Source organism: Equus przewalskii, chromosome 31 (genome assembly GCF_037783145.1).
Source record: "Equus przewalskii isolate Varuska chromosome 31, EquPr2, whole genome shotgun sequence".
NCBI classification, from domain to species: Eukaryota; Metazoa; Chordata; class Mammalia; order Perissodactyla; family Equidae; genus Equus; species Equus przewalskii.
The window spans coordinates 14,151,435-14,164,237 of record NC_091861.1 but is presented as its reverse complement, the minus strand read 5'-3'; the positions used below and the strand labels follow the sequence as shown (position 1 = coordinate 14,164,237).

Below are 12,803 nucleotides of genomic sequence, written 5' to 3'. Positions count from 1 at the left end.
AGACCAACAGCAGTGGCAGTGAAAGACTTACACTGAACAGGATGGTGAGACCTTCCAGGCACCAGCAATATCCTATGGGGCACCTTAAGATGCACCTCTCTTGTTGACAAGAATTGCACTTTTCAAAAGGTTTATGCTGGAATTTGATCTTTTACCAATTGTATTTGGAATGTAACTTTTATTTTCTTTTTTTGGTAAGGAAGACTGGCCCTGAGCTACCATCTGTGCCAATCTTCCTCTATTTTGAATGTGGGACACCTGCCACAGCATGGCTTGATGAGTGGTGTGTAGGTCCATGCCAGGATCTGAACCTGTGAGCCCAGGGCCACTGAAGAGGACCATGGGAACTTAACCACTAGCCACTGGGTCAGCCCAGAATGTAACTTTTCCTGCACACTTTTATTTTAAAATGTATTGAGTTTGGGGGATGTAAATATAATTTTTTCCCTATATGAACATCAACTAGAATACATCCAACTGAAAGGTTTGAACTGCTTTAGAAATTGTGGGTATTAAAAACCAGGAAGTGCTCATTCAAGAAAACGCTAAGCTTAGAGAAAGCTGTTAGAATACTCCCTGCCTATAGAACATGATGTAAGGGTTCGTTACATTAACTGTCTGACTCGTAAACCTTGTGAATAGTTGTATTCTGTCCTTCATTCATTCATTCCTTCCAAAAGTACTTTTTGATCTCCCACTACAGGCCAGCCCTGTTGCTAGCCTTGGAGGTAGAATGGTGAACGAAGCTTGCTCCCAAGTTGGCGGGTGGGGTTGGTGGGGAGGTTCGCGGTGGGGGTGGAAACAGAAGCAGATTGAGGTAGCTGCTTCAAGGGAACGCAGTGCTGCGAAAGCAGGTGGCAGAGGCTGACCTCGGGGAGAAGCTGGCCCCGAGAGGGAGGCAGGAGGCTGTCGCCGAGAGCAAAGGTTTTGCACCCTCGCTCTGCACCGCGCGGGTGGGAGGGAGAAGGTGGGGCTGGATCCTGGGACCAAGATGAAGAAAGCGAGATGCTATCCAGTTTGCAATTAGAAGCCACTCAAAGAGTTAGTCAGAGGGAGATTATCTGATAAAGTTTTAAGAAAGATCTGGCGTGTTGGGTTGTGAGTCTTTGCTGGTGGTGATCGGGGGGAGAGGGGATGATATTCTCATACTCTAATTATCGACCCCGAATGCATTTTCCTCGCTTCCGACGTCCTAGCGTATTCGGTGGGCACTGAAGGGACGTTTGTGGAACATCCTAAACCAACATTAAATAAGGCAGCAGATAAGGGGAGCGGCCGCGGGGAGGAGATGAAAGTGGACCGGACAGGGTTGGGACCAGAGTGGGGCGGCGGACCAGGGCAACGGCGAGCTGGCAGAGGAGTCGCCTGAGAACGTACACTCACTGGTGTTTTTGACTGGAGAGGATTTCACTAAAGTCACCGGCCATCTGGACCTCTCTCCAATCCACATTCTGAGGCTCCAGCCACGGAACTCCGGGATAGAAGGCCCCGCCCCGGACCCTTGCGTTCCCGGAACTCGAGGCCGAAGGTCCTTTCGTTACCGCCGGACGCAACTCACCGCGACACTTCCGGCGAGGAAACATGGCGGCGGCCGTTCAGGACTCACGTGTGAGTGCGGGGAAAAAGCTGAAGAATTCCCTGAAGAAGAAGAAGAGGATGAAAATGGTAGCCAAGGCTGTAGCCTCGGAGCTGGAAGATGAGGACAAAGGTGCTGCCGACAGTGGAGGTAACGTCCCAGGGCTGAGCTTTGGCTGCTCGAAGGAGAGGCCGGGCCGAGTTTGCGGGAAGCAGGGGATGCGGGTTGGTTGGCTGTCGGCCGCCCTAGTTGTATCTCCGCGGGCCGTCGAAGGGGTGGCTTTGGTCCCATGGGAAGGCTTGAGGAAGCAGTGTTCCGGGAAAGGATGCTGTCAGCTGTTTAAGCTTGCACCTTCTTTTACTAGATGTTTTCAGCATCACTGTTATGAATTAAAACGGATGAAACTGCTGCTGCTTGCAGCAACAAGAAGCAGCCTACAGTAGCAAAGGGCAAAAGGAAGGGGGGTATTTGGAATGACAAGACTGGCGAAGGCCAAAAGAGGTCAGAGGAAGACGGATGGTATACTTGACTTTTCTTGTGCAGAATGCGCGTCCACATGCTGGGAGTTACAGACCAGATAGTAATAAAAGAAGAGTAGGTGGTTAAAGTAGAATAAATAAAAGTAGCAGTTGATAACTCTCTCTCTCTCAGAGAGGCCTGCTATTGAAAGGAAGGAAGGATATAGTTTGAGGCCTTGAACCATGAGGTGTCCGTGCCGCTCCTCTTTAGCATCATTCTTGGCTTTAGCTTCTTAGGTTTCCGGGAGTTGCACACGACCCCCGATCTTCTACTGCCCAGTTGTTGCTCCTTTGTACTAGCGAGAATTTTCTAACAGCCAGAGCTCTTCTTTCATGATGTATTTCAGATCATGTCAGTTGTTTGCTCAAGATGATCCAGTGGCTTCCCATCTCAGAATAACATTCCAAATCCTTAGCCTGTGTCATCTAGGTCAGATCGTTTCTCTCATCATCTCCCACTATGCCCTTTACTAACTACCAGCAGTAATCAAGCCACCTTGATATTCTTGTGGTTTGTTTAACACATCAAATATGCTCCCACACCAGGGTTCCTGCGCTTGTTGGCTTCACTGCCTAGAATACTTTTCAAATGCTTGCATGGCTCTCTTTCCCTCCCTTTCTTCAATCTCTGGCACAATGCCTTATCGGTGAGACTTGTCCCTGACCACCCTATCTAATGTGCCACCACTTCTTTTCTCCTTGCCTTCCTGCCTTCACTTTTTGGCTTATTACCCTCCTTTATTTTTCTCAGCATATCCCAAACCGTCTGACATATTATATATTTGCTGCGTGTCTCTCAAGCTGAAATTTAAGTTCTGTAAGAGAAGAGACTGCTGTATCAACAGCGCCTGTTACATAGTGGATTCTTCAGAGATAGTGAGTGAGTGAATAAACCTGAACTTCTGGGACCAAGAAGAGGAAACTGTCATATGCTATTGCAGTCCCTAGGTAATGAGCCCTCATCCCCTGGCAAAGGAGTTAAGGAAAACAAACTTTATTGAGCAGTAATTAGAACCTCTGCTTAGTTCATGTGGGGTTGTCAGAGAAAGAAACACTACTACATTTGGAGCAAAATATCGGGACTGCTCTCACATTTAGGTGAAAATTAGATTTCTCTATTCAAGTACTGGATAATTCCAAGTTAGAACTGTTCTGGCTTCTCAATGCCTTGTTGTAAACACTGATTAGGTTCTAAGATTCTCTTGCTATTACAGTTTGCTTACATTATGGTTTAAGAAGGATTTTGGCTAACATGGAAACCTAACTATCCAAGTCAGTTGAAGGCACAATTGCTGTTTTCTGTTATCTTTCGGTCACCCTCTAGGTGTTGAGGATACAAAGGATGAATAATTTCCTGCTCTAGAATTACAGTCTTATGGGAGATAGGTATTAAACACAGAACTGTAATACAATGTATTGAGAATTATTAAGGGGCAATTATAAAGATAGTTATCACTATGGTGGTCCAATTAAAAATGATAAGGATGGAGACAGAGAAATCCATATCCTATAGAACCCAGCCTAGGCATTGCTTCCTTGTATCTTATATGTATTACTCATAGCATACTATGTTATTATTTTATTTTAACCTGTCTCTCTCCTTATAGATATAAGTTCCCTAAATGCTAGAACTATGTCTTGTCTTTATTTTCATAGAGGCTTCCTTGTGCATTTTGGTATTAAGTAACTTTTCTTGTTGAATAAATGAGTAAGGTGGTGTTTCATCTAGGCCTTAGAAGGATGAATCGTTTTCTAAGCCTAGAGGTGGAAGGTGGAGAAGACAGTTTTCTCAGACATAAGGAAAAGGACATACAGTGGCACACAGTCTCTTAAAATGCACGGGCTATTCAGGACAAAATTAATTGTCTGTTATGGCTCTAGCTATTCAGAGAAGTTACTAGGTGTGAAACCGGGAACAGAGGGTAAAGCCAGATTGTAAAGGACCTTGTATGCCATATGAAGGAGATTGGATTCTCTATTTGTAGGCAGTAGGGAGCTGTTGAGAACTTTTGAACAAGAGAGTGACACATGTTTGTAAATATCACTGCTAGCTGTATGGTGACTGCCATAGAATGCCAGAGCAGTTAGTAGGCAACTGTGAAATTCTGTTAGGGCTTGCTCTAGGATAGGACAGTGAAGACAGAGGGAAGGACCCCCCTTGAAAAGTTTTTCAGAAGAAAAGCATTCAATTTTCCAAAAAACCAACTTCCAAATAAATATGTAGCACCATAAATTTTGGGCATACTATGCTGTTAGAAGAATTAGATGATAATAATAATGGCTATATTTTTCGAGCTTTACTAGGTACTGTCCTAAGCTCCTTAAACATACCACTTCAATTAATTCTGACAATAACCCTATGAGATGGATACTATTGTTATCCTCATTTTGCTTGTAAGAATCTGAGGCACAGAGAGGTTATAACTTGCTCACTCCAATAAGTTGATAAACAAGTTGATAAATGACACAACCATTATTGAAATTTGGCTCTAGAGTCTGTAGTCTTCACCACTGCTCTGATTTTGTTGAGGAACCAGGAGGACATAGGTGATCAAAAAAAGCTCTCCAAAAAGTAAAAGGGCAGGGCCTTAGAATCTGAAGAAAGGATTGGGAATGAGGAAACCTTGGCATTGAAACAAATTTTACTTCCATTCTAGAAGGTTCCATTACTAAGGTAAATTTTTGTGATCAGATTTTCATAGCACTCCTGCTGTTTATAGCTGAAGTCTTCCTTCCTTCCTTCCTTCCTCTCTTCTCCCACCCTTCCTTCCTTCTTTTCTCCTAAAATCCACGTATTATCTCTGGAAAGAAATTCCCACTTCTGCTCAGTTGTATAAGAGGCACCTGTGTTTGCACTGCCTTTCAGAGTGACTTTGGGCTGGTCTTTTACTAATACCTGCGTCAGTTTCATCATGTATGAAATGGAGGTTATAATAATGTCTACCTCAGGATTGTTGTGATGATGAAATGAGTCACGTACGTAAAGCATGTCATGTTTGGCACACGGTCCCTGCTCATAAATATTAGTGTTAATGATCATGACATCTTTTCTCATCTAACAAAATGGCTAGTCCCATCTCTTTGCTGCCAAATAAACCTTCCAGCCTTTGATAAGAGTGATGTTTGTAAACTGGATCGTTTTCCAGAAAAGAGGGTAGAATTTCCTTTGGTAACTCTGCAAGGTAGCCGATGGCCTTTCTATTTTACAGATGAAGAAATGGAGGCTTGGCGATAGTTGCCGTTACACCATGAGGCCTCCCAGTGGAAAACTGATAAATCCATAGATACAGGATGTTGTCTCTTATTCTGCCCGGCTTACTCCATAATCTAGCTATTTAATCATGTATTTGTGATAAAATTCAGGATGAATAGTAATGATTTTGACAACTATTGATTGTCTGTGCTTAGTTGTTCCATAGACACATTAACATTTGCAAAACTGAATTCGTAATTTCATTTCCCAAATATGGAACCTACAGATAACAGGGATGGATTGTGTCATTATGAACTAGTTACGGTTTGCATACCCACCCTCCAGGATCTGACAGCTGCTTGCTCCTCAGTGCTCACATCTTGTCATCCCTCAGCTTGCTAGTGTCGTAGCCTTCTTGCACGTCTCACCTGAACACAGTACGTGCTCTCTGCTCCCAGCTGGGCTTGTGCTCCTCTACAGCACACTCCTTTTATCTTCACTCTCTCTTAACCAGCTTTTCTGTATTCTTTAGATCTCAACTTACTTGTCCCCATCCACTTTGTCTGTTGGGATTTACACTGTATCTCTGCCATAGAGATAAATAATAAACAGTGTTTTATTTAATAAATTCAGTAATGTAGGTTTTTGGTTATAAGATGGCATATTCTCCTTTGGTTTAACTCAGGATTTGCTGCTTAATAAAAGAAATTGCTGTTTTCCTCTCATGAAGTCAGATATTTCTGGGAAGGTGACCCAAGGAAACAGCTTTTCTAGTTCATATTATTTGTGTGCATGTGGCCTTGGCAGAACTATTAAGCTATCAAAAGTGTTCAGATGCTGTATACTGAGAAACTGTAAAGGCAGAAGATTGAATTTGGCTTCAGACACATGAGGAATCAGTGTGCAAATTATAGGCTTATTATTAAAGTGTACCAGCTCATTTTATCAGGGAACTGAATCAGAGACTTATCTTTGAACTTTAATTGGATCATAAAAATTGATAGGGATGTGCCTTATCGTACTAATATTTGAAAGCAACTTGCTTTAGCAAGATGCTACTTAAATTTCATAGAAAATACACAGATATAACCCAAGTGTTGTTTGAACTTTATTTTTCATCTTCTGGCTTTAATTTCTTTCAAAACATTGTGTAAGAAAGATAGAAAATTATGCTTTTATGAGTGTAAAACTTTTAAGTATCCTTTGTCAGACTTTGCAGAAGTGTCCTCATTCTGTGAGGAGAGCCCTTGTAAGTTTTGGTGACAGCCGTATCAGAATTTAGCATACAGCCTGATACATGGTGTGCTATTCAGTATCCATTTATTTATTGAATAAATTGCAAACATCTCTTAACGTGATTTTTACACTCTTCTCATGTACCAGATATCGTTGAGGGTAAAATTAACAGGACTTGTACATAATGTGAACTTGAAGGATAGCAAAATGATTCCAACTGCATTTTTGGTAAATTGTAATAGTCTTCAGTAGGATTTGAAATTTGGTCATAGTGAAATGCAAGTGATCACAGATCAGAGATACGTGGAAGGTACAATCCTTCAGTCAGCATTTTAAGTGATAGAGAAGTATCACGCATTATAACGGGGAGGATGACGCCCCTACCTGAGTTTGCCTTGAACTGCTCAGATTTATCGAATCGATACCTTGTTGAAGACTTAGACACAATGTATACTTGGCTCTTAAGTTTGCAGTCTTAAAAAACCCACAGGCAATTGCAGCCTCTCTAGTCAGTAAATCAACTCAGGTGGAAAAATAAAACCAGTGGTTGATGGTGTCAAGTATGATAAAGAGGAGCGTGATAACCTCTACCTCGGAGTTATCATTGAACTACTCAGATTTGCTGAATTGATGCGTTGTTGGAGGATTAGGCACAATGCTAACTGGGTTCTTAAGTTTGTGGTCTTAAAAAAAAAAAGCTTCTGTAGTCAGTAAATCAACTTAAGTGAAAAAAGCCTTGGTGATTCTCCAGTGCCCTGATGTGATTGACCCCTCCTTCCCAGAATGTGCCTATATGCCTATAAACTAGTTGGGAGGAATGGTAATGTCATGTTTTCTCAGTTGTTCTGGTCACATGTATGAAAAATAGCCATATACTTCGAACACAAGACTTGATAACAATCCAGTTTAGAAGGTCCTAGGAGCTATCTGCTCATTTTTGATAAACTACAAAGCCATATTTAAGATATAATAACCTAGCAGATAAATGTGCTTTTCATCAAACTGTAGCTTATAGCCTCGTTCATCTTTTAAGTTACTTAAAATAGCAAAGGAACATGCCTAAGAAATGAAGTATATCATAGTTGTACTTGAGTGGTTTAGCAATTTATAGGACAGACTCAGGAAACAGACTTCTTCCAGGCGTTATCTTCTTTGGCTTGCCCAGATAGCTCATGTAATCACATCTGACAGTTTGTCCCATGGTAGCACTTTCATTTTACGTTTGGTTATTTTTATGGAAACCTAGGATGGCTGCATTTTTTCCTAAGGTAAATGCCTTTTAAAAAGTCTTAAAGCATCAATTTTGAATATTCTATGTTTAGTAATAATTGGCAGGAAAGATCATGTGGCGTGAGCAGAACAGATGATTTACAACTGGAATGGGGAGCAGTGGTTGCATAGAGCTCTGAATAACTAGGCAGAATGAGAATGGGGGTGAGGAATGGCTGTTCTGGTTAATGGAGGTTAGATAGAATTCCTTTTTAATTCAAGCTTTATTAAACTAGTGAATGAATGTTTTCTGTGTTAGTTCAGTACATGTTAGGTGAGTTGAATCTTTGATTCAAAGCTTTGTTGTGCCTTATAAGTCAATCAACTCTACCTCCTATGCCATTAACTTTGTGACTGGGGGCATGTTTTTGCCTTCTCTAAGCTTCAGAATCATCTCCTGTGAATAAAAAGCTGCTCACAGAGTATTGTGAGGATTAAATGATAGTGCATAAAAAGTGTTTAAAATAGTGCCTAGCTCTGCATACCTGTTAGCTAGTTAGTATTGTCATTATTTTAGAGTACTTTGAAAAGTTGTAGGACAGAGACATTGACCACTTCTGAAATAAAGTCAGAGGTCACTTGCTTGTGATGAATGGGTCATAGATTAGAACTAACACCATCGGTAGAATTATAGTGGAAGTAAAATTCATTTTGCCCCTCTTTTTGGCATCCTTTTTTAAGCTTTTGGGATTCCCTTCTGCTCTGTCTTCCAGGTTCTCGGTATTGTTGTCTGTCCTCTGGTTAGTGACTGTCATTTATTTCCTGCCTACTATGTACCAGGTCTGTGGCTAAGTGCTTTTCATGTGTTATCTCATTTAATTGTCATAACAACCCAGTGAGGTAGGTACTATTTTTATCCCCATTTTACTAAAAACAAACTGAGACACAGAGGGGTTAGGTAAGTTGCCCAAGATCACCTGTTAGAAAGTAGTGGAATCAGGACATAAGGCCAAGTCTGTCTGATTGTATAATCTGGGCTCTTAACCTCTGTGCTGTAACCGGCTGGTCGTCTAAAGCTTCCCATTCTACACGTTGCATGTCTTGCAGATTCCAGCCACCAGAGGTGTTTCTTCCTTCTTCCTTTCCCTTCCTCCACAACCACGTTCAAATTCTCATTGTGTGTGTCTGCATGTGTGTGCACACGTATGTGTGTGTGTGTGTATGTGTGTGTGGTGTGTAATCGACGCTTAAATGTTTACTATGGGCTAGACACTCTTTTAAGAACTTTTTAGGTGCAGGCCCGGTGGTGCAGCGGTTAAGTGCGCACGTTTGGCTTCTCGGCGGCCCGGGGTTCGCTGATTCGGGTCCCAGGTGCGGACATGGCACCCCTTGGCAGAAGCGATGCTGTGGTAGGCGTCCCACATATAAAGTAGAGGAAGATGGGCATGGATGTTAGCTCAGGGCCAGTCTTCCTCAGCAAAAAGCGGAGGATTGGCAGTAGTTAGCTCAGGGCAAATCTTCCTCAAAAAAAAAAGAACTTTTTATATATTATCTCATTTAATTATCACAAAACCCTAATGAAGTAGATACTATTTTATTGCCATTTTTATAGATGAGGAACCTAATAGAACTTGGAAACCTTCAGAAAAGTCACAAAGATGTGTGTCTGGAGTTGAGGTTGAATCCAGGCAGCCTGACTTTGTGTCCTTCCTCTTAACCGCTACTAGCTGCTCTCAGTCAAGTTTTATGAGGAGTTCTCTTTGATTTAGAGTAAATACTAAAAGGATGAAGTCAGTTAAAGGTTAACCAATAGCCTTAATGCTCCAGATGGTGTTTGTATTTTAAAAGAACAGCCTTCTTCATCCAGTGGAGAGATGTTTAGAAGTGAGGACGTAAGGTGACTGCTACGAGAGAGAAACATGAGCAGTTTGCTCTTACCAGAAGCACCCGCCCACAGTGCAGAACTTTTAAGCTGCTTAGCTTTAATTTCGGTGTTAATTTGGGGGTTAATGTATAGTTTGTTTCTTGGATCATAAACGAGACCAGCTTTTTCATACTCAGTTTTACTTACCGTCCAGTCCTCAAATCTCTGGTTTCAGCCAGTCTGAACTTCTTGTCCTTTGATAGATATCTTACCTTCTTTAACCATGCCGTTGGACGTGCTGGGTTCTTCTGCCTGGAATGCCAATAATAATGATAATTACACTTAGAATTTTAGTTTTCATACAGAGCATGAACTCAGATGTTAGGTGTTTTTGCTTCTGGATTCTGTGTTCGTGCCCTCACCTCTTTCTGTTCACCTGGTGGGTTGTGGAATCTTACTTCTTTGGCCTCCTTCCTTCTCTTGTCATTCAATCTCTTGCCTTACCCTTTAAGAAACAACTTGAATATCATCTTTGTAAAAGGCACCCCCGTAACAGTCACCCTTTCTTCATTGCTTTTCTTTTAGAACACTTACAAACTTTACAAATTGCAAAACCAAATTTTGCAGTTGGTTAAGCGACTTATTTACCCTACTAGACATTTGAGTTCTTCAGGGAAAGAAACCTAGATGTGGAATTTTCGTTTTCCCTTCCTTCCTCATCATGCATGAGTACTCAATGAATACTGAGGGACTGTGAGACTGTTAGTCTTCTGAAAACTGGATCTCAGTTCCAAAGGCCGAGGAAAATGGCTTCCTTTCCTGCAAGCGCTGACCAGGTGTGGGGTTGGGAACAGATGCCAGGTTTGAAAGGGAGCTGGAAGTCTGGGGAAAAGGCACAGGAGATGAGAAACCCCTGTGTCTCTCTGAGTCCCTCAAAGGTCACATGCTGCCCTGTCCAGTATGGTAGCACCTGGCCACATAGGGCTTTTTAAATTTAAAGTAGTTAAAATTAAATAAAATTAAACATTCAGTTCTTCAATTGTAGTAGCCACATGTGAAGCACTCAATTGGCTCTTGTGGCTGGCGGTTCCTGGGCAGTTCTGATAGTAGAACGTTTCTACGATAACCTTTAGTTATTACTTCCAATAAGCATTCTTTGTAGCCTTGCCTTAATTTCCAGATTTTTTAAATAGAATGCAAAATTAGAGTTAATATTTAAGATAACACACAGGACTTAAAAGGAATTTTTCAACTTATCTAGTGCCCTTAAACCCCTGGATATATCCACTTAACTTCTGCTGTTAAAGATCAGCTAGTGGAATGTTCAAAAAAATCTCATCCTGGGGCCAGCCCTGTGTCCTAGTGATTAAGTCCAGTGCTCTCTGCTTTGGCAGTGCAGACCTACACCACTCCTCAGTGGCCATGCTGTGGCAGCGACCCACATACAAAATAGAGGAAGATTAGCACAGATGTTAGCTCAAGGCATGTCTTCCTCAGCAAAAATAAAAATGAAAAAAATTTAAAAATCTCATCTTTGTAGGATACAGTAAATTTTTTTTTTTTTTAAAGATTTTATTTTTTCCTTTTTTTCCCCAAAGCCCCCCGGTACATAGTTGTATATTTTAGTTGTGGATCCTTCTAGTTGTGGCATGTGGGACGCTGCCTCAGCGTGGCTTGATGAGCAGTGCCATGTCCGCGCCCAGGATTCGAACCAACGAAACACTGGCCGCCTGCAGCGGAGCGCGCGAACTTAACCACTCGGCCACGGGGCCAGCCCCAGGATACAGTAAATTTTTAAGATCTACTTTATGATTTGCATGGTGATTATCTTTGGTATCCTAGAAGTAAATCCTGTTTTATGGTATGCTGGGAGACCTCAATACACTGGCATTTTTAATTTATATAAAACAACATCATTTCCATTGGCAGTGAATGCCTGACTAAAAACTTTTGAGCTACAGCTTTATTTTATTAAGAAAATAATAAAAATAAAGACTACAGCTTTAGGGAGTTCTGGAATTGTTGTTTTCGTTGATGGGTGAGTGCAGCTTGTATAAACTTGTTATGAAACTTTTCATGGATTTATTGTGTGGCCATGATATGAATGTTATGGTAGTAAAGCTGGGTAAGAAACACACCAAGGAAAAATAGCCAAGGTTTAGAAAAGGAGAATTGGAGTGGCTTGTACAGTCATAAAGCCTATGGCTGCCTTTACAGTGGAGCTGAAAAATGTGAAAGTTGCTGCAATTTGTGTGTGAATTCATCAGGACAAAACACTAGATGTCAGTGTTGTAGTTTTGACATTTTACCAGGAGCTGTGAAGACTTCAGCTTTTCCTCCCCCAGATATTCTTCATTGCCACGAATTGTTAAGCCATTTTGCCTCTTTACATTTATATAAATGCTTACTTTTCATAGAATTGTGTATTTTGTTATTTAGTACCTGTGCAGTGCTACTGATTCTGAGAAATAAAACATGTAATATTAATATATTTACTTTTCAGCTAACTACATTCTCCAAACTTTGTTTCTCAATGTACTTTCCAGGGAACACTGGTCCTAGGAGAGGCTTCTGGGGGAAAAATTGTGTGACTCTGGAATCTGGTACATAGTAGACACTCAGATTCACTGAATTGATGATAGGTTTTGAATTGAACTGAATGCTATCAGCTTTTGTTTTGCAAAATTTAGATACTTTCTTTAAATATTGTGGGCAATAATATAGTTCTCATATCATCTGTGTTTGTACATTGAAGCCTAGAGGCATATGTCCTTAGAGTTATTAAATTTACTCAGCATACAGGATACAGAGAAGGCTTCAAATTAAATATGTGGCAAATGAATTTCTATTTAAAAAAATTCTTTCTCTTTATTAAGAAAATACGCAGCACATTAGGGCAGTACAATTGTTAGTGATTTCTTGCTCTTATCAATATTATTTGATACTGTCGACAGACTTTATGTTTTAAGATTGTGCTTTTTAAACACGTAAAGTGTTGGGGTGGGCCCTGTGCCATAGTGGTTAAGTTCGGCATGTTCTACTTTGGCGGCCCGGGTTCGCGGGTTTGGATCCTGGGTGTGGACCTACTCCACTCATCACCCACACCGTGGCGGCAAACCACATATAAAGCAGAGGAAGACTGGTACAGATGTTAGCTCAGAGCTAATCTTCCTCAAGCAAAAAAATGAGAAAGATTGGCAACAGATG

General features: G+C 41.3%; 1 protein-coding gene across 2 annotated transcripts in view; it reads left to right on the top strand.

The window, feature by feature from the left end:
• Positions 1 to 901: 901 nt before the first annotated feature.
• The window catches only part of RRP15 (ribosomal RNA processing 15 homolog), a 55,930-nt gene continuing 44,028 nt past the window's right edge, over positions 902 to 12,803 (top strand). For both annotated transcript variants that reach the window (XM_008509962.2, XM_070602500.1), the window contains exon 1: positions 902 to 1,726. In XM_008509962.2, the coding sequence (XP_008508184.1) occupies positions 1,582 to 1,726 (145 nt within the window). In that variant the 5' untranslated portion in view covers positions 902 to 1,581. The remainder of the gene's footprint in view (positions 1,727 to 12,803) is intronic.